Source organism: Melanerpes formicivorus, unplaced genomic scaffold (genome assembly GCF_026170545.1).
Source record: "Melanerpes formicivorus ecotype bairdi unplaced genomic scaffold, bMelFor1.0.p_v2 SCAF_8, whole genome shotgun sequence".
NCBI classification, from domain to species: Eukaryota; Metazoa; Chordata; class Aves; order Piciformes; family Picidae; genus Melanerpes; species Melanerpes formicivorus.
The window spans coordinates 1,907,990-1,928,830 of NW_027142360.1; the positions used below are offsets into that span (position 1 = coordinate 1,907,990).

A 20,841-nucleotide genomic window follows, 5' to 3' on the forward strand; every position below is an offset into this window, starting at 1 on the left:
TCACATCCTGCACTACTAATTAGTGGTGATTTGGCATCCCTTATCTTTGCATGCTGAAGCTCTCAAACAGTCCTGAGGAGAAAATCATCTCTCTTCAGAAGCTAGACACCTACAGAGTATCTTAAAGCACATCAGCCTTAATGAGCCATTTTGAGAGGGCTGGGCCATTCATCCTTTTATCTTACTGTCTTCAAACTCTGCAAAAACACTGTCCCTGTGGATGGGCAGAGTGGTGTGGAGAGGGGCAAAGACCTGATCCATGAGGAATAAAAAAGCAAACCACAAAAACCCAACCACACAAAAAGATGATTAAAGGAGTGGAACATCTTGCTTATGAGGAGAGCCTGAGGGAGCTGAGGGCTCTGTAGCTTGGAGAGAAGGAGCCTGAGGGTGACCTCATTCATGTTGATAAAGCTGTGCAGGGTGGGTGCCCAGAGGCTGGAGCCAGGCTCTGCTGGGGGATGCCCAACGCCAGCACAAGGGGCAATGGTGGAAGCTGAGGCAGAGGAAGTTCCATGGAAACAGGAGGAAACATTTTTTCCCTGTGAGGGTGACAGAGCCCTGGCACAGGCTGCCCAGGGGGGTTGTGGAGTCTCCCTCTCTGGAGATATTCAAGCCATGCCTGGCTGTGTTCCTGTGTGACCTGCTCTAGGTGCCCCTGCTCTGGCAGTGGGGTTGGACTGAATGAGCTTTCAAGGTCCCTTCCAGCCCCTAACATTCTGTGAGTCTGTGAAAAACAACAACAACAACAACCACAACCAAATTCCATTTAATATTCAAAGCAGCCAAATCAAAGTCTCCAATTTAGACACCACCTGGCTGCTGGAGACAGCTGAATTCCACAGATGCCTGATTTGCCTTTCCCTCTGTGCTTGTTTGCCTTTTCTTTTTCATTTTTTATTATTATTATTTGAACAACCCTGGGGTGCTGAGCCTGCTCAAAACTGCTTGAGTGATCCTGATCCAGAAGGCAAGCACCCTGGCCCCTCAGCCTCCCCAGGCACTGTCAGGGAACACCTAGCATGCACAGACACCGTGCGACTGAAAACCCGGTGGCAGCTGCCACCTCCCTTTGAAATCTCTCAGATAGCAGCCAAAGGGCTTGAAGGCTCAGGAATCAAAACCTGCTTCTCTGCTTTATCCAGCAGTCACTCAATGCAACACACTGAGAGAAGGAGAGTCTGACCCCAAGAGCAAACACACACTCCTGGTCTGTAGCCATTGCTTCCTTCGTGTGTTCCATGCGCTGAGCTTGGAGCTGTTGTCCACACTGCATCACAGCTCACTTGGGAAGACTGAAGTGTGGCCCTTTCTCTCTCGTTATCTCTAATAGTGTGGCCAGCAGGAGCAGGGAAGTCATTGTGCTCCTGTACTCTGCACTGGTTAGGCCACACCTTGAGTCCTGTGTCCAGTTCTGGGCCCCTCAGTTTAGGAAGGACATCGAAACACTTGAAGGTGTCCAGAGAAGGGCAACAAGGCTGGGGACAGGCCTTGAGCACAGCCCTGTGAGGAGAGGCTGAGGGAGCTGGGGTTGTTTAGCCTGGAGAAGAGGAGGCTCAGGGGAGACCTCATTGCCCTCTACAACTACCTGGAAGGTGGTTGTATCCAGGAAGGGGTTGGTCTCTTCTTCCAGGCAAGCAGCACCAGAACAAGAGGACACAGTCTCAAGCTGTGCCAGAGGAAGTTTAGGCTGGAGGTGAGGAGAAAGTTCTTCCCTGAGAGAGTCATTGGTCATTGGAATGTGCTGCCCAGGGAGGTGGTGGAGTCCCCATCCCTGGAGGTGTTCAAGAGGGGACTGGATGTGGCACTTGGTGCCATTGTCTAGTCCTGAGGTCTGTGTTGACAGGTTGGACTTGATGATCTTTGAGGTCTCTTCCAACCTTAGTGATACTGTGAGACTGTGTGAAACTGTGTGAAACTGTGATATTCTCCTGGGCCTTGCCTCTGAGGGCTAATGGGAGTTGCAGCCACTGTTCTGAGGGCAGCTGCTGCTGCAGTTTTTGCCTGCAGAGTGCAGGATTGCAGGATTCCTTAGCTGACCAATTCCTTAGCTGCCTAGAGCAAAACAATCACATGCTGCACATGCTGCAGAAGCCACCTCCTTGACATGCTGGCATCTCTCACTGGGAAAAGATTTTAGCTTATAGATGTGGTTGTAATTCACTACTCAAGGGATTGATAACAAAGAGTATCAGAAACAGCCACTCTGAGCAGTAGTTTGACTTTCTTTCACTGTCACTCTTGGGCTAGGGACTTAGGTAGGAATGGCTTTGGTTAGGGCTTCTGGGAACTTCTGTTAGTTCTCTACTTTGTCTGGCAAGGGCTTTGAGCAGGGATGCTGCTAGGGACATGCTCAGGACTTCTGTTAGGTGCTTTGTCTGTTAAGGGCTTCCAGGACTTCTTCTGTAAGTGGGTCTCTGAGGCTCTGTAATGCTGGGGATTCTACAACACAGCAGTAAAGGACTCCTGGGAGGACTTCTAAGATTCTCTGCTCTCTGCTTTTCTGGGCTGTTGTTGCTGTACAGCAGTGGGGTTTGTGCCTTCATTCGTCACCCAATGGCCACCAAATCTTGAGAGAAAATCAACAGATGGGTAGTGTCTTCTCCAGGAGGAGTAGGTTTACAGTGCCACAAAGGGAGGGAGGAATCAAAACAGGTCCCCTGGTTCCTTAGGCTGCTGTTGAGGAGCAGGGCATGGCACTGCTTCCTCCGGGTGTGGCCCGCTTGCTTGTAGGTTGGACTTGATGACCTCTGAGGTCTTTTCCAACACGGTTGATTCTATGATCTATGATCTATGCAGGTGAGGGCATGGCAACTTGGCAGTAGAGGAGAAGCAGCTCCTCTTGGGTCATGTGTAGGCAGTTCCCAGTAGTTCTGAGCAAGGTAGGGACCTCCTCGGGCAGGAGGGCAAGTGGTGCTTCCTCTCTGGCTGGCCTGTGGCATTCATGCTGACAGTAAGTGGCTCTGTGCCTGGCAAGAAGTTGTTTGGGAGGCTTGGTGGTGTCTGACTCTTTTCAGAGGCTGCAAAAACACACAGGATCCAAACCCTGGGATCCACCCTTGGAGCAAGGCCCTTAAAAGCTGGGTGTTGCAGCACACATGTCTGCGGTGCCAAGTCTCTTGTGGAGCTTGCTTGCAAGTAACTTCTGCGAGGCCTCCTGCCTAATGGCTTTGCAGAGCCAAAGCCCGGCCCGGCTGGTGGACCACATCCCTGCCTTTGGGGTTTCAGTTCAGTGAGGCTCACAGGACTGGAATCCTCTTGCCTTTTCTCAAGTGTTTCTGTAAAATAACCCACCCAGCATTGCTTCTGTGGAAAAGGAGTTCTGTTTGTGCACGGTGCTGGAGTGGGATGCATCCAGCCTGGAGGCTGGGGTCTGTCCCAGAGGACGGAGAGGAGGCGTGCCGCCCCGCCGAGCCCTGGGTTCGCTGCATCCAGCTGCAGTGGTTTAGGTTTCTGGCTGAGTCTGTCTGAAAGCGGCACGGAGCGAAACACAAAGAGAGGGAGGGTCGCAAGTACCCCCATTCTCTCCTGATAATCCCTTAAAAAATAATTGCAGGCCTAAACCTCTGGCCTCCAGCAAATTTTCCACTCGATTAGAGGCTTTTGTGAAGCTGGGGAGAGGGACACGCAGACTTGCACATTGTGCCGCTGCCCAAAACTTCCAGCTGGGATTTTTTCCATCAAAAGGGGATTTTAGTAAAACCATTATAAGGGGCTTAGTCACAGAAAAGCAGTTGAGCTGAGACAGGGGTAGATTAGCTTTAACATGCTTGTTTTTGGCACCGGGGACAGAGTGGAAGTTACACCCAGCCACTCACATGCAGCCTCCCCCTGTCTCACTGACTCCCCAGCAGGTGTGTGTGGGAGATGATGTCCCCCCCCACACGTCTCCCTGACGTGCCCCCCTGCCCAGCAACACCTCATGCAAAATCAGTGAAGGTGAGGCGTAGGGAGTGGGCAACCTAGGCACAAGTCCTCGTGCCCTGTGATCCTAAGCCTGGAAACCCGAAGTCGATGTCGTGTGGTTGCTCTTTGGTGTGGTCTGGAGGAGTTTTTGCTAATGGACAGGTGCCTGTCAGGAAGGAAAACCGTGAGGGGCAATAGCATCTGCAGCCTTAAGGACCCTGTGCTGCCTGTGTCTTTGATCTGCATGGGTGGTCCCCAAGCATCCCTGCAGGGACGGTCCTGGTGAAGATGTAGATCGAGCAGCTGGGAGAGCTGCAGTCTGGGCCCTACCTGTTGTTGTGACGGGACCTCGGCCTTTGGGGCTGTCAAGGCAACACTTTTTGTCAGCTCCACATTTATTTGATGAGGCTTGACACTGTCTGAAATAAAAGCTGCAACAACTGAAGAGTCTGGACGGATAGGGATGGCTCGTTGGAGAATTTCCTGCTGCTGGCAGCCCTTCCACAGCTCACACTTGAACACCACTGCTGCTGGGGCTCTGGGTGGCAGAGCCTGATGTGGAAAGAGTAGGAAAATGTCCTTTGCCCTTAGTGTTCCACTGTCCTGACCTTCCCTCTACAGGACTTAAGCTGGAAAACTCATTTCAGTTTTTGTTTCTCCAAGTGGCAGAAGCTGAAAGGACTGGAGACAGGGGAGGTGGACGCCAGGTGCAGTTGGGCGACTCAGGGATTTGGCACAGAACCTTAGTCAAGATGCTTCCATCTCTCTTTCCCCTTTAGTGATGGTATTTCCCTTTCTGAGGTCTGTGCATGCAATGAATCATGCAGGAGCTAATTAATAATTCCAGTGAATTACCAGGCATAGCTGCTTCTGAAAAAGATAACATTTACTGGATCTGTAGCAGCAGTGTGAGAAGTGGATAGAAAAAAACTATTCACCTTTGGGTGGGAAAAAGGCCATGGGCACACAGCTCCAGATACCTTCATCATTACCGAGGCATCCCATGGGAGTAACGGTGCCAACACCACCACAGCAAAGCTCTGCACAGCAGAGCTGAGCTGAAACAATGCAAGCATTGACTTAAATTCCATCCAGCCCTGTTGTGGTGCTCACGCTTGCACATTGTTAAAAATAGAATCATTTCTTAGTCTTAAGACACAGATGTCAAAAGATGCAGACTGCAGGCAGAAGTATTAAGTCATAGGATCGTTACAGGATGTTAGGGTTTGGAAGGGACCTCCAAAGATCATTGAGTCCAACCCCCATGCCAGAGCACAGGTCACACAGGAATGCATCCAGATGGGTCACGAAAGGCTCCAGAGAAGGAGACTCCACAGTCTCTCTGGGCAGCCTGTTCCAGTGCTCTGTGACCCTCACAGTGAAGAAATTCCTCCTCATGTTGAGGTGGAACCTCCTGTGCTGGAGTTTCCATCCATTGCCCCTTGTCCTATCACAGGGTGCAACTGAGCAGAGCCTGTCCTTGACCCCCAGTTGTCAAATATTGATAGACATTGATCAGATCCCCTCCCAGTCTTCTCTTCTCTAGGCTAAACAGCCCCAGGGCTCTCAGCCTCTCCTCACCAGGCAGGGCTCCACTGCCTCAACTATCCTGGTAGCCCTCCCTTGAACTGTCTCCAGAAGATCCTCTGTCCCTCTTGAACTGGGGAGCCCAGAGCTGGATGCAATACTCCAGGTGAGGTCTCACCAGGGCAGAGTAGAGGGGGAAGAGAACCTCCCTGGATCTGCTGGACACACTCCTCTTGATGCACCCCAGGACCCCATTGGCCTTCTTGGCCCCCAGGACACTTCGCTGTCCCATGCAGAACTTGTTGCCCACCAGCACTCCCAGGTCCCTCTCCACAGGGCTGCTCTCCATCAGATCCCCTCCCAAGCTGTCCTGCTGCAGTTTATTCTTCCTGCCCAGGTGCAGGACTCTGCACTTATCCTTGCTGAACCTCATTAGGTTCCTCTCTGCCCAGCTCTCAGTCTCTCCAAGTCTCTGAATGGCCACACAGCCTTCAGGTGTCTCGGCCAAGCCTCCCAGTTTGGTATCTCAGCAAACTTGCTGAGCAGACTCTGTCTGTCTGTCTGTCTCCTCATCAGTGTCATGGATGAAGGTGTTGAACTGGACTGGACCCTGCACTTATCCCTGGGGGACTCCAACAGTTACAGCTCTCCAGCTAGAGAGCTGTAAGTCTAGGGTGGATGTTCTCCAGAAGCAGACCTGTTCAGGCTGGGGGGCAGTGCTGGGGGTGTGTGTTCCACCACTCAGCTGTCCCAACTGTGGCTTCCTGTTCTGGATTTTGAAGCAAGCTCTTCAGACTATTCACCACCGTCAGGTACTGATGATGGTGACGCTGAGCAGCAATGGAGTGCATAAATCAGTTGTAGCTTCCAACTTGGCCATCCTCCACTGCTTTGTTTACTTGAGAGAGTCCAATGGAGGCTACAAGGATGCTGAAGGGACTGCAGCACTGCCCTCTGAGGAGAGGCTGAAAGCCCTGGAGCTGTTTAGTCTGGAGAGGAGAAGACTGAGAAGGGATCTGATCAATGTCTATCAATAGCTGAGGGCTGGGGGTCAGGAGGGAGGGGCCAGGCTCTGCTCAGTTGCATGCTGTGAAGGACAAGGGGCAATGGATGGAAACTGCAGCACAGGAGGTTCCACCTCAACATGAGGAGGAACTTCTTGACTGTGAGGGTCCCAGAGCCCTGGAGCAGGCTGCCCAGAGAGGTTGTGGAGTCTCCTTCTCTGGAGCCTTTCCATCCCTGTCTGGATGTGTTCCTGTGTGACCTGTGCTGGATTCTCTGGTCCTGCTCTGGCAGGGGGTTGGACTGGAAGATCAGTGGAGTCCAACAGGATGGCATTCAACAAGTCCAAGTGCCAGGTGCTGCACTTTGGCCACAGCAACCCCATGCAGAGCTACAGGCTGGGGTCAGAGTGGCTGAGAGCTGCCAAAGAGAGAGGGACCTGGGGGTGCTGATTGACAGCTGCCTGAACAGGAGCCAGCAGTGTGCCCAGGTGGCCAAGAGGGCCAATGGCATCCTGGCCTGCATCAGGAATAGTGTGGCCAGCAGGAGCTGGGAAGTCATTGTGCCCCTGTGCTCTGCATTGGTTAGGCCACACCTTGAGTCCTGTGTCCAGTTCTGGGTCCCTCAGTTTAGGAAGGACATTGAGACACTTGAAGGTGTCCAGAGAAGGGCAACAAGGCTGGGGAGAGGCCTTGAGCACAGCCCTGTGAGGAGAGGCTGAGGGAGCTGGGGTTGCTTAGCCTGGAGAAGAGGAGGCTCAGGGGTGACCTCATTGCCCTCTACAACTACCTGAAGGGAGGTTGTAGCCAGGTGGGGGTTGGTCTCTTCTCCCAGGCACCCAGCAGCAGAACAAGAGGACACAGTCTCAAGCTGTGCCGGGGGAAGCTCAGGCTGGAGGTGAGGAGAAAGTTCTTCACCAAGAGAGTCATTGGCCATTGGGATGTGCTGCCCAGGGAGGTGGTGGAGTCCCCATCCCTGGAGGTGTTCAAGAGGGGATTGGATGTGGCACTTGGTGCCATGGTCTAGTCCTGAGGTCTGTGGTGACAGGTTGGACTCGATGATCCTCGAGGTCTCTTCCAACCTTGGCGATACTGTGAGACTGTGAGACTGTGATCTCCAGAGGTCCCTTCCAACCCCTAACCTCCTGTGAGCCTGTGCCCGCACAGCCGTGGTCCAGGCAGCCGGACGGGCCCATCACATCCCTCACTTGGTGCCCCAGGTGACCCGCGGGTGACACACGCCGCGCCTGCGGCCATGGCACGGGTGGCGGCGGCGGGGAGCCTCGGCCCGGGCTGCGGCTGCGGCGGGCGGGGGCGGAGGGCTGAGGCGGAGCGGCGGCACTCGGCGGGCAATGCTGCCGCCTGGCGGAGAGGCGCCGCACTCGCGGCCGCAGCGCTGCCCTGCGACGGCCGCGGCGGAAGGGCGGGTGGGTCGGCGGGATGCCCGGAGGTGCTGCGGGATGGCGAGGGAACTGCCGGAGCTGCCGGTGGCTGTGCGGCTCCGGAGACGGATGCAGAGAGGGATCGAGGATGCGTCTAATGAATATGGATGAGGATGCTTCAGGCAGCCGCAGCCAGAGCAGAAACCATGCCACCACCGTAGGCATTGTTGACATTTCTGCCTTAGCGTGTGTGTTGTCCTGCCTGGTTTTACTCGGAGTTTGGCAGACGGGCGGCCCAAGGAATCTTGCTGTCCTCACCACCCCTAGCCAACCCGCAGAGGGACTGATAGCGCATAGGGCCAGAGATTTGCTGGAGCCAAGAGGCAGGTCTTGCATCCCTGGCAGCTCCACAAGGCTTCCAGCAGAGGAAAACAGCTCTCCTGTGGCATCAGAGAGGAAACCAGCTCTCCTGTGGCATCAGCAGTCTTCTGGAACTTCTTCCCAGCATGTGTCAGGAGGAGTTTATAGTGCTGAAGGATGTCTGTGGGTCCTGCTGAAGCTGAGGTGCTGGGCTTGCAGCTGTGGCTGCTGCAAAAGGAGATAGTGGCAGGGTTCTACTGCTGCTGTGTTCTTGGTGTGTTAGCTCACAAAACAAGGAGAGGCTGCTGGCCACAGAGCCACAACTGGCGTGCCCCTGTGATGCTGTCTGTAACACCTTTGGTACTGACTTGGTGCACGCTTTGAGTTGCCCAGGGGCTGTAAAACTGCAACATTTGGGGGCAGAAAAAGGGGAAGGACAAGGAGGAAGAGGATGAACATCAGAAATTGTCTCTTCTTCAAATCACTAAACTGTGCCCAGGGCAAGGCCCAAAGCAAAGAAAATAACTAGGAAGAGCTGGCCATTTCCGGAGCTGAGTTACTTTCTGTAGCAGAAGAGGAGTTTGGTTTATGTCTCAGTAGCCCTCTCATGGGAAAATACTTGCTCAGGGCATGCATCCAGGCCCTGGTATTAAACTTGTGATACTCTTTCCAAAACACATCCCAGATCTTAAGGAGATCTTTTCGGAAAATCCCTGTTCTGTTGATCTTTCTGTTGTAAGGACAGATCAGATTCAGCTCTTTCGACATCTCCACAGTGCTGTTTCAGGTTGGGCTGCCATTGAGCTAATGCATTTGGTAGATTTAATTAAAGAAGGGGGAGAAGCACTGGCGTCCCTGCCAAGTGGGGCTGGAGTCTAAGTTCTGGCACAGAAGCCAAACAAACCCTCTCCAGCTCTTTCTTTCGTGCAGCTTGGGGCTGGGGAATTGAGCAGGACAGCCTTGCTGGCTGGCTGTGGTAGGGAGCATCGTGCAGCTCAGCCAGCAGCTCTGGCATGGGGCCTCGCTGATGTCCTGAGGGGTCCTCATATCCAGTCCACACCACCCAGCTGAATTTATCAGTTATCTTTTTTCCTTCACAGAAAGCACTATTAAAGCATTTCTGGCTAAAGGAGTGGGGTTGGAGGTAGAGGAAGGAGAAAGAAAACAAAAACAGGTCTGCTTTGTGAGAAGAATTCTGCATAGGTAGGTAGTGAGGCTGCCAGATCTGAGGGACCTACCCTTCAGCTATTAACGTTAGCCTGTGCTAACTTCCAGCCTTGGTTCCAAAAACTTAGGGTGTCTTGGCCACCCAGCTTTCATTTTAACTCTTCCCTGACCTGCACAGGGCAGGTTCAGCAGTAAGCTCTGTACTCTCTAGCACAGGGATCACTTCTCGTCCTAGCACAGGCCCCAGGCAGTTTGCATGACAGCTGCCCCATGACCCTGTAATTTATTATCAAGGAAACAAAGGACTCCAGAATCACCACGACAAACTGATTCAGTTGAACCCACAGCGTGGGGTGGGAAGGTATAAAATGTATAAATCTGTCATGCATGGACCTCCCATATGCTAGTCCAAGGGCAGTAGGACCCAGGTGGGCCCTCTTTTTCCTCCCCATCTCCCAGGGAGAGGAGCCAGCCACCAGCTCCAGCCGTGGGAGCAGCTGCTGCTGCAGACCATGCACACACAGGACTTTGCTGCAGCTTGTGAGCTGGCATCCCCCATTGCTACCACTCAGTCCCCATCCACCTCCTCCCTGTTCAGTCCCTTCGTCCACCACTTTGCATCGTTGCTGCTCTGCTCTGCTTTCTGTCACTACCTCTTAAGTGTGGTCCCTCTGCTCCCCACAGCCACCAGCCCATAAAGTGGGGCCCTGATTCGGCCTCTGTACTCAGTGCTTCAGTTAGCATGGCTGTAGGCAAGGCACCCTGCTGCCCCAGTCAGCACAGCCGGGCAGGCTGGGAGCGCTTTTGCTAGGCACAGTGTTGAAGGCTGGCCCCAAAACCACCACTGGGGCACCGTGAGCTCACAAACACAGGCTGGAGGCTTCAGCTTCACTTCCAGATAGCGCTGAGGGTTTGTTTTTTTTTATAGTTTTCTTCTGTAGTTGCCATCTGAATCATGTTCAAAAGTTCAAGGGTGGCTGGAGAGCAAAAATGTAAGTGTCCTTGTTGCCCCGAGGAGCGGTGTGGTAATTGGTGTATGGTCGCTGGCAGCGGAATATTTGTTTTAAGAAACCCTTCTCCCTACTAGTAAACACATGTGTTCCCCCAGCCCTGGCCTCGCTGCACAGGGAGGCCTGTGTCTGCCCACGGAGGTGCTGTCATGCTGGGGCATGAGAGGAAGGCACGAGGAGCTCTTGTCCCATCTAGAGGAACAGCCCACGGTGCCTAAATGCCAGGCTTCGGGAAGGCTTTGGTTTCAGCGGCTTCCTTTGGCTTGGGTTCCCCTTCAAGAGCATTGCAGGCCATGTGGGAAATGCTCTTGGCTTGTGTTTTTTTTTAAGTGGGGAAAGGAAGCATTGGGGGGGGGGGGCGGGGAAGGAATCACATGTTTAGACATAGATGTCCCACCGTTACCCATGTGAATACAGGGCTGTATAAGGAGCTGCCATTTTCACTCAAAGCCAGCAGAAACAAACCTACCTTTCAGTGCTGTGTCACTCCCTATCCCTGGCTGGAACTGCTGCCTACACCAGGAACATTTACATTTTCATCAGTAATGGGAACCTGATCTGGAATTCCAGTTGTTTATAACATTCATACATACATTCCCTCTTTCACTCAAGAAGTTACTGTAAACTTTTTTTCCCCCCTTAATGCAGGAAGGACAGACCCCCACACCTCCCTCCAAGGAAAGGAAGATGGATATAGTGTCAGGCTCAATTAGATCCAATTGTGATGGCTTTTCCTAAAGTGAACAATGCAGCTTTTGTGGTGGACTCCCAGCAGAAAGCTTGGAAGTTTTGGAAAGAAGGGAGGAAAAAACAATATGCAGCCCCAAGTCCAAACCTTGAGATAGACCAGGTCCTTACGATGTAGAGGAGATAGCATTTCAAGAAGGCCAGAGTTGGGCACTTGTTTTCTCTGTGAAACGTGGCACTGACACGAAAGGGGTGAAGTAGTTAAAGCTAGCAACAAAGAAATATACCTAGTCTGGCCCCAACCAACACCACCTGTGGAGGCAGAGGCTAAGCAGCTGGAGCAGACCGGCCCGGGATGCAGAGAGGACCTCCTTTAACAGGGCATCTGAGCCACCTGGAGCAGCACCTCGGCGAGGGCTGCTGGAGCTGGGTAGCTCAAGGGAACAAAGTGGCCAGCTCAGCGCTGGAAGTGCTTAAAATGCAAATGTACAGGAACTTCAGACCATCCCCCTCCCTCCTCCTCAGAGCGGAGGAAAGCAGCTTAAATACAGCCAGGCCTGGAGAGGAATGTTAAAAAGAGGGGAAGAATCACCCTCCTCCTTTCCACAGGGACCCGGGCCCGGCCAGATTGAGTATGCATGACTGAGCAAGCAAGCAAGGACAGCTCCTCTTTTAACTTTCCTGAACAATGGCTCCGGCTTCTTCCACCATTTCGCATTCCCCCTCCTTCAAGGCAGGAAGGGGGCAGCGGGGCGAGGGAGCCCTTCCGCTGGGCTCAGGGAGCCGGGAGCCGGCGCTGCCCTACAAACACCGCTTGAGCTCCACACCAACAATAAAGAAACCACCCCGTGGAAGGCTAAAAAGGGACCCCACGGGGCTAAAAGTCATACGTTGTGGAGAGAGATTATAGCACAGGACAAAGGACACCTTAGATTGCTAAAACTTTGTATTATGTTGGGGTTTTTTTTTAACACATTCCCACTTTGCTTCCTCTTTCATCTTTGCCTGGGCAGTAGAAACCAACCAAAACATTTTGCATTTCCCAAGTCCTCCTGAGCTGTTTGGGGCAGTTTTTTAGTAGTCGTCATTGCTGGGAAATGTTTTTGTTTGGTGGGTCTTCCACCCAGGGTGGGCCTTAAGTCACCAAACCCCTCTGCCATCTACCTGGAACTTGGAAAAAAAAACCGCAGCAGCACAGCCCTTCTGTGTGTGCCCCCCACCCCAAACGCCTTCCCGAGGGCTTGATTCAGTCGCACTTCAGCGCTTGGGGTTTGTCTGACCTCAAACCGAGCTGACACTTCACACTAATGGGCAGCTGAAACACACCCCACACAGCACCCCCCCCCCCCGCCCGATGCTGCAAGCACCCTCCCAGGGCAAGGCTGCTCCTACCAAACCCCTTCCTTAGGAACTCTTCGCGGTGATGTTACTCAACATCCTGCACAGGAGGCACCGGGCTATCTTCCTTCCTTCTCCTCTCTTCCCTCGCTGGAACAAGAAGAGCAAGCAGCCCCCCCCCAAAGCCCAGCCCCTAGATCCAGGAGCTAAGTCAGATCTCTTTCAACAGCACAGACAACAGACAGGAGGCTATTTTTTTTTTTGTGTGTGTTTTTTCTTCTTTTTTTTTCTTTTTTTTTTCAAAAACATACTTCATATTTCCTCTTTTTATTATATAAATATGTTTAACCTTTTACTGTAAGAATATAAAATGTTTTAAGAGGATCTTTGTTATTTTTTTTTTTTTTTTATACAAATTCACAAACAGTACAATTAATCCATGGGGGGGGGGGGGGGGAAGGGGAGAGGGGGGTGGGGAGAGGGGGGTTGGTTTCTCTGGGTTTGAGTTAACTCCGTGGTCTGGCCTCTTGTGGTGGAGGATTTGAGATTTTGAACAGATGAGCCAAAAAGATAAAAACAAACAAACAAAAAACCCCAAACCCAAACAAACAAAAAGGCCCCAAAACAAACCCCAAAAAAAGCCAAGGTGGTTTGTTTTTTTTTTCCTTTTTAAAAACAAAACCAAAAAGCACCTCCCCCCCCAACAAAAAAAAAGCCACAACACAAACCAAACCAACCCTTTTTCTTTTTTTTAACATAATATTAATAAAAAAAATATATATCTAAAGACCCAGCTCCATTTTATTGACAGAACAGAGATAAGAGAGATGAACTTCAGTCTCCTCCCCTTCACATTGCAGCCTCGGGGCCTGCAGGCCAGCTTTGCTCCTCTCCACCTACAAACAGGAAGCCTGGCATAGTGACCTTTTGTAGGTGATTTGGGAGGGGAGGGGAAAAGCATTTGCATATATCTATAGATTTAAGTTAAAACAAGAACAAACCCCCCCCTCCCTCCCCCCTTGCATTTTACACTTTTCTGCTAACAGTAGCCCGATCCTCAGCACGGATTCTCACGTTACACGTTTGTGCTAGAAGAGTCAAAATGCAGAAGCACAGTTTGGGTCCCCAGTGAAGAGGGAGGGAGAGGCACAACCAGAACGTGGAGGTGGGACACAGTAGGATAAGCTTCAAAACAAAAATCATTTTTTTTGGGGGGAGAAGGGAGGGGGAAAAAACAACCCCACAACCAAAACAACAAAGCAAAAATAAACTGGGGGAAGAGGGGTTTAAAAAAAAAACAAGAAAAGAAAAACAAACCCATGGGGCATTATTCCAGTCTAGGCACAAAAATGTTTCAGTCTCAAAATCTCTTTCCTGTAAGAATTCCAGGGCTTTTGAGGAAGGAGGGGTGGGGGGGAAAAAGGAAAGAAAAAGGGGAAAAAAAAGGGGGGAAAAAAAGGGAAAAAAGGGGAAAAATAAAAAAGAAAAAAAAAGGGGAAAAAGAGAAAAATAAAAAAGGGAAATAAAAGAAAAAAAAAGGGGGAAAAAGAAAAAAGGGGAAAAAACGAAAAAAAGGAAAAAAGGAAAAAGAAAAAAGGGGGGAAAAAAGAAAAAGGGGAAAAAGAAAAAAATGAAAAAGAAAAATAAAAGAAAAAAAGAAAAAAGGGGAAAAAAGAAAAAAAGGGGAAAAAAAGGGAAAAAAGGAAAAAGAAAAAAGGGGGAAAAAAAGAAAAAGGGAAAAAAGAAAAAATGAAAAAGAAAAATAAAAGAAAAAAAGAAAAAAGGGGAAAAAAAGAAAAAGAAAAAAGGGGGAAAAAAAAGGGAAAAAAGAAAAAGAAAACGGAAAAAAAGGGGAAAAAAAGAAAAAGAAAAGAAAAAGAAAAGAAAAATAAAAAAGGGAAAAAAGAAAAATAAAAAAGGCAAAAAGAAAGAAAAAAGGGAAAAAAGAAAGAAAAAGGGAAAAAAAGAAAGGGAAAAAAAGAAAAAGAAAAAAGGGAAAAAAGAAAAAGAAAAAGGGGGGAAAAAGAAAAAGAAAAAAGGGGAAAAAGAAAAAAGGGGAAAAAGAAAAAGAAAAAAGGGGGAAAAAGAAAAAGAAAAAAGGGGAAAAAGAAAAAGAAAAAAGGGGGGAAAAAAGAAAAAGAAAAAAGGGGAAAAAAAAAGAAAAAAAATTAAGAAAAAGGAAAAAATAAGAAAAAGGAAAAAAAAATGGAAAAAAGGGGGGGAAAAAAAAGACCAAAGGTAACAAATTCAACCGAGGTAGCCAGCCATCATATATATATTTATATATATATATATATAGAATATATTCAGCAGAGAAAAAAAATGTACTTAAAAATTCACAAGAACAGCAACTTCAAATGTCTTTCAAAATGGTGTGAGGAAATGAATACTGTAAAGAGAATGAGTGAGGGGAAACTGGGAATCAGTCACAGGGCATAAGCAAGGGGTAGATGGGAGAGTTAAGAGGCTGTTATTGTAGCAGGAATTTTTTTGTTTCCTTTCCTTTTTTTTCTGCATTTCAAAATAAAAACAGGTCACAGTATCTCAAACGAAGCAGAAATGAAGCTGGAGAGTCTTCCTCGAGTCCCCTGGGTAGAGGGGAGCTAACCACCCCTTCTACCCCTGCTCACCCCCAACTCAGTGAGGAATGGATATGTAGCTGGATATGTCTATCCCTGTTGCCAAGAAAAAAGGAGGGGGGTGGGGGGGGGTGGGGAAAGGATGAAAGGGAACACAAGACTTGGCGTCCCCCAGTGCAAGGAAAGGCTTAAGAGACTGGGGTCCATGTTCAGTCCCCCCAGAGACAGGAGGAGGAAATGGTATCTTCATCTCCAGCAGAGAGATGGTGAGAATGGAGTGCCTAGGCTTTTCCATTAACAATAGTGCAGGATGACACAGAAACATACTGATAAAAGGAGAGGCTGTAGCTATCCCTAGTCTCAGTGCAGTGGAGAACTGGAATAGTGGGAGGTTGTATCCACCCACAGCAGAGAAGAACACGGAACTACAGATTGAAGAGTTAAAAAGAGGGAGGGAAAGGGGGGAAAAAAAAAAACCAAAAAGGAAAAACCCAACCCAAACCCCACTGTACCTAGGGAGCAGTATTTTTGTCACAATTCCCAGCTGGCAGGGGAGGGGCAAGCGCAGAGGTGGAATGGTTATTTCACAAAAAGCTGTCTGTGCCCAGCACAGGGTGACTGGGTGGCCAGGTATGTAAGTGTAGCTAGGAAGCCTTTTCTGCTGTTGTTATTGTTTGCTCCCATCTCCATTCCCACTCTCCTTTATATGAACCAAAAATAATCTATTATGTATACATGGCAGAACAAGGGTCTGTCTTGATCCATCCGTAGTGCACAGGGGGATGGAATCGGGGGAGTGGGAATAAAGAGGGGTGTCTCTAGCCCCAGTGCATAAGAGTGTGGGCTTCTACCTTTTCTGCAGGGGAAGGATGCTGTAGGGGAAGGGGGAGCTCCATCTCCCCAGCCTGGAGCTGGAGGTATGACCTGGAAAAGGGTTAGGTGCTTTCTCTCTGTCTCCTCCTGCCCCCCTTCCTCTTCCTCCTCCAGAGCAAGGGTAGGTAGGCAGCACAGAAGGGTTTCTCTCTGTTACTCCCTCCAGTGCAAGGGTGCGTGGGTAGCATGGCTCTGTGCGTGCCCCTCTCTCTCTCTCCTCCATTGCAGCAGTCAGTCAGTGAGTCCCTCCAGAGGAGATGGAGGTCTCAGGGTGCCCCCCTCCTCTCACCTGACCTTCTCGCTCTCAGTCATTTCCCAAAGTCCCAGGTTGAGCACCTTGAGGCAGGGCAGCTGGGTGATGCGCTCCAAGCCCCGCTTCGTGATGCGGGTGCAGCCGTAGAGATCGATGCCGGTGAGCTGGCTGAGGTGCTCGGCAATGAGCTCCAGGCCCTTGTCGGTGATGCGGACGCACTGGCCGATGTTGAGGGTGCGGAGCCCGTGCATCTGCCGCACCATGCGGTTGATGCCCTCGTCGCTGATGTGGCAGGAGCAGAGGGAGAGGGAGCGCAGCCCGTCCAGGCCCTGGGCGATGTAGGCTAGGCTCTGGTCCCCGACCTTGTCGCAGAAGGAGACGTCGAGGCCGGAGAGCCGCAGGCTGCCCATGGCCAGATGCATGATGCCGGTGTCGCTGATGTTGTCGCAGGAGCGCAGGTTGAGGCTGCGCAGACTGCTCATGTGCGACAGGTGCAGCAGCCCCGCGTCCGAGATGCCCCCGCAGAAGCTGAGGTTGAGCTGGCGGAGGCGGCCCAGCCCGCGGGCTAGGTGCTTGAGCGAAAGGTCGCTGAGCTTCTGGCAGTCCTGCAGCGTGAGCTGCTCCAGGCCCAGGCAGCCCTCAGCCGCGCTGCGCGTCATGCCTGCCAGGTGCCCGATGCCCACGTCCGAGAGGTGCCGGCAGGAGCGCAGGTTGAGGCTCTTGAGGCGCTGCAGGCCCCAGGCGATGAGGAGGAGGCCGGTGTTGGTGATGTTGCTGCAGCCCCCCAGCTCGAGCACCTCCAGACCCTTGAGGTACTGAGCGATGCGGCCCAGGCTGCTGTCCGTGATCTGCTTGCAGAGGCTCAGGTTGAGCGAGCGCAGGGAGCTGATCTCCGCCACGAAGGCGTGGCCCAGCCCGTTGTCGGTGAGGTTGTAGCAGCCGCTGAGGTTGAGGCTCTCGATGTCCGCCATGCCCTGGATCACGTAGCTCAGGCTGCGCCGCAGCGATAGGATCTGTACCCGCCGAATGCCCCGCGCCGCCAGGCTGGGAAAGAGCGAGGGGTTGGCGCGGCGCAGGTGCAGCTTGGCCTCCACGCCGCGCCAGACCGACCGATGGTAGGCGGCGTCCCGCCAGGCTGTGCACACCTGCGCCGCCCGGCCCTTGTCCCGCACCTCCAGGTACCCGAAGATCATGGCCAGCAGCTCGGGGAACAGGCACGAGATGTGCGTTTCCATCGCACGCCCGCGCCCGGCCGCCCCCGCCGGCGCCGCACTCCTCCTCGCCGCCGGGCCCGGCCCGCTTCCGCTCGGGGCCCGCCCGCCTTCCGCTCCGCGCCGTGCCGCGCTCCTGCTCGCCGCCGCCGCCGCCCTCACATCGCCAGCCCGGGCGGCGCGGCCCGGCCCGCGGGAGACGCTGCTGCGCGACCGCCGGCCCGGCCCCGCGCCCTGCGGCCGTCGCCGCCTCTACCGCCGCGCCGGGCGGGCCGCGCCGCTGCTGCCGCCGCGCTGCTGCGGCCGCGCCGCCCCGTGCCGCATCGTGCCGCCTCCCGGCGGGCGGGCGGGTGCGCCCCGGTGGCGGCGGCGGCCCCCGCGCTCCGTCCCTGGTGCCGGCCGCCGAGCCCCGCCGCCTCCCTTTGTCTCCGCGCTGCCGCCGCTCACAGCCCACGGCCCCGGGCCGCCCACATCCCGCGGCGGCGGCGAGAAGGCAGCGAGGGCAGAGGGTTGCGCCGGCCCGGCCCGGCCCGCCGCCGGTACCGACTCCGCCGCTTCGGGCCCGGCCGCCGCCAGCCGCCTGCTCCGCTCCGCCGCGCGCCGCTCGCTGCTGGGCCCCGGCGCCGCGCTCCGGCCGGGCGGGAGGGGGAGGAGGCGCGGCGAGGCGGAGGGAGGAAGGGAGGGAGGAGGCGGCGCTGGGCCGGGCCTGGCGGCGGCGGCGCCGATCGCATTCCCCCCGCCCTTCTGCCGTCCCGTCTGCCTCCCCTCGTGCCTCTTGCGCAATGGTACGATCCGGAACACTCTGAGCCGTCGCCCCGGAGACAGCGCGGCCCATGCGCTGCTCCCCGCCGTTAACCGTTGCTGCGCCGCCGGCGGCCTCGGCCTGCGCAGGCCTCCTCGCCCTGCCCGTCGGGCGCGGCCGAGGCGCCCCCAGTTCCGCCCTGTCGGCGTGGAGACGATGTGCCTGGGTGTTGCGGTGTCACCCTTGGGTGGCTTGGCCCCACCGGGGCGAGGGGCGGTGGGAGACCCCGCGAGCAGCGCCCGGGCCCGCCGCAGCTCGGCCTGGCACGGCGCTGCAGCCAGCCCCGCACAGCAGCCAGCCCCGCACAGCAGCCAGCCCCGCACAGCAGCCAGCCCCGCACAGCAGCCAGCCCCGCACAGCAGCCAGCCCCGCACAGCAGCCAGCCCCGCACAGCAGCCAGCCCCGCACAGCAGCCAGCCCCGCACAGCAGCCAGCCCCGTCACAGCAGGCCTCTGCTCACCCGTGAGCCCGTGGGGCCTGCCACCGGCACACCGCACCGCCGGGCTGACCGCGGGCCCTGGTGGGCCAGCCCGTGAACAACCCCCTGAGCCCTCCGGCGAGCGGCGGGCCCCGTGAAGGGGAACGGGGGGGAAGCTCATGCTGCTGCGCAGGGTGGCAAGGGGAACGCGGGACACTGCCTCACCACTGCCAGCTAGAGCGCAGGCAGCTGCCATCCCTGGCTCGGCCTGGAGGCTGCCGCATGGCCGCGAGGACCAAAACTTAGGAAGGCTCTGCTCTGTCTGGGCATCCCTGCTGGAGCGATAGGAGCGTGACTGTCAATAGCCTGGGGATAGGAGCGGCTGTCAAAAGTTGCTGGAACTGTCCAGAGAAGGGCGACAAAGCTGGGGAGGGGTCTGGAGCACAGCCCTGTGAGGAGAGGCTGAGGGAGCTGGGGTTGCTTAGCCTGGAGAAGAGGAGGCTCAGGGGAGACCTCATTGCTCTCTCCAACTCCCTGAAGGGAGGTTGTAGCCAGGTGGCGGTTGGTCTCTTCTCCCAGGCAAGCAGCAGCAGAACAAGAGGACACAGTCTCAAGCTGTGCCAGGGGAGGTTTAGGCTGCATGTTAGGAAGAAATTCATCCCAGAAAAAGATATTGGCCATTGGAATGTGCTGCCCAGGAAGGTGGTGGAGTCACCATCACTGGAAGTGTTCAGGAAGAGCCTGGATGAGGCACTTAGTACTATTAGATTAGGTGGTGCTGGGTGATAGGTTGGACTCGATGATCTCGAAGGTCTTTTCCAACCTGGGTTAGTTCTGTATTCTATCATAACATGATGCCTGTTCCGTAGCTCGGAGAGGGCTCATGTAGGGCCTCTGATGGGAAGTGGAAAAACTTCTGAAAATGGCTTCCAGCTAACAGTCTCCTTGAACTGACTCTGAAAGTAGTTGAAGTGGTCACAGGAGCAGCAATTTCCAGTGATTCCTAGCAATTTCATGAAGAAAAAGATGTTTGAAATCCACGTCTCCCAAGCGTCTGCAGCCTCCTGTGGTTGTGACTGCGCGTTTCAACACCAGGCAGCATTGCTGCAGCGTTAGTAAATGGGTTCAGTTCTGCCAGAGATCAGGTAAGGCTTTTCAAAACAGGTTGCAAAGAGCAGGACTTCCCTTCTGTGCCAAAGGGCTATAAAGAGATAAAATAACCCACACAAAAAGGGAGTTCAGCACGGCAGGGCAGGTTTGTAATCCCTTTGCATTACTGAAATGCTACCAAAAATCAGCCTGGTCACTGCCCTGTTAGCTCTGCTCAGACTTACCCTAACCTGAAGGAATAGGCTCTGTTTTAATCATTATCTAAATGTAATCTGCTACAGAAACACACGTGGCTCTGCCTTCATACACAGACTCCCTATTACTGGAGTCTTTGGACTACGTAGAGGTTAAAAGTTTGAATTTTATTTGCCTTTTTTTCTTTTCCTTTCTGCTTGAAGTTGGAGCAAGGCGAGTCGAAGGACTCGGAGGCCCTGATGCTGCAGCACGATCCCCATGCAGTCCAAGCATCGCTCTCGGCGCTAGGCTGTGGTTTGGCAGTGCGGGGAAGGCTCAAAAGCGGGGTGGCCGCATGAGGGGAAGCACTGAGCTGGTGCTCATTCGCTCTGCCCGCTCCAGTTAATTCAAGAAGTTTCTGACAGGTTAACTTTTTACTAGCAGACTTTATGCTGGATCAGGTATCACTGTACACAACTCCAGCCAGATCAGGTATCGTCTGCACCCCTGCAGCTGGCGTGCAGCCAGTGTCAAGTTGGCGTTGGCTCCGTATCGCGTGCTCTGACTCTTTCAGCAGCAGCAGGATCATGTGCCTTGGCCCCATCCCCATCAAATTTGTACTCCTGGGTGATGCAGCAACCTGTAGACCTCGTTTTAATGATTTTGGAGCTGCAGGCCCACACAGATCACAGGATGTTAGAGGCTGGAAGGGGCCTCCAAAGATCATCAAGTCCAACCCCCTGGCCAGAGCAGGACTATAGAATCTAGAGCAGGTTGTGCAGGAGCACATCCAGATGGAGCTTGAAGGTCTCTGGAGAAGGAGACTCCACAACCTCTCTGGGCAGCCTGTTCCAGTGCTCTGGGACCTTCACAGTAAAGAAGTTCTCCCTCATGTTGAGGTGGAACCTCCTGTACTGTAGTTTATGTCCATTGCCCCTTGTCCTATCACAGGGTCCAACTGAGCAGAGGCTGTCCCCTCCCTCTTGACTCCCCACCCCTCAGATACTTATAAACACTAAATCCCCTCTCAGTCTTCTCTTCTG

At 53.5% G+C, this 20,841-nt stretch overlaps 2 protein-coding genes across 5 annotated transcripts in view; one reads left to right on the forward strand and one right to left on the reverse strand.

Moving 5' to 3' along the window:
• WNT5B (Wnt family member 5B) overlaps window positions 1–20,841 on the forward strand; it is a 120,028-nt gene that overhangs the window by 44,305 nt on the left and 54,882 nt on the right. The window lies entirely within an intron of this gene.
• Window positions 12,430–17,913, reverse strand: FBXL14 (F-box and leucine rich repeat protein 14). Of its 4 annotated transcripts, XM_068141819.1 has the most exons (3): window positions 17,256–17,335; window positions 16,120–17,127; window positions 12,433–13,274 (listed from the first exon to the last, which is right to left on the reverse strand). In XM_068141819.1, the coding sequence occupies exons 2-3, from the start codon at window positions 17,052–17,054 to the stop codon at window positions 13,130–13,132; spliced, it is 1,080 nt and encodes a 359-aa protein (XP_067997920.1). In that variant the 5' UTR covers window positions 17,055–17,127; window positions 17,256–17,335; the 3' UTR covers window positions 12,433–13,129. The 4 variants fall into 4 exon arrangements, with proteins under 4 accessions (XP_067997917.1, XP_067997919.1, XP_067997916.1 ...); XM_068141816.1 differs by having other exon boundaries at window positions 12,430–13,274; window positions 16,125–17,913; XM_068141818.1 differs by having other exon boundaries at window positions 12,431–13,274; window positions 16,167–17,912.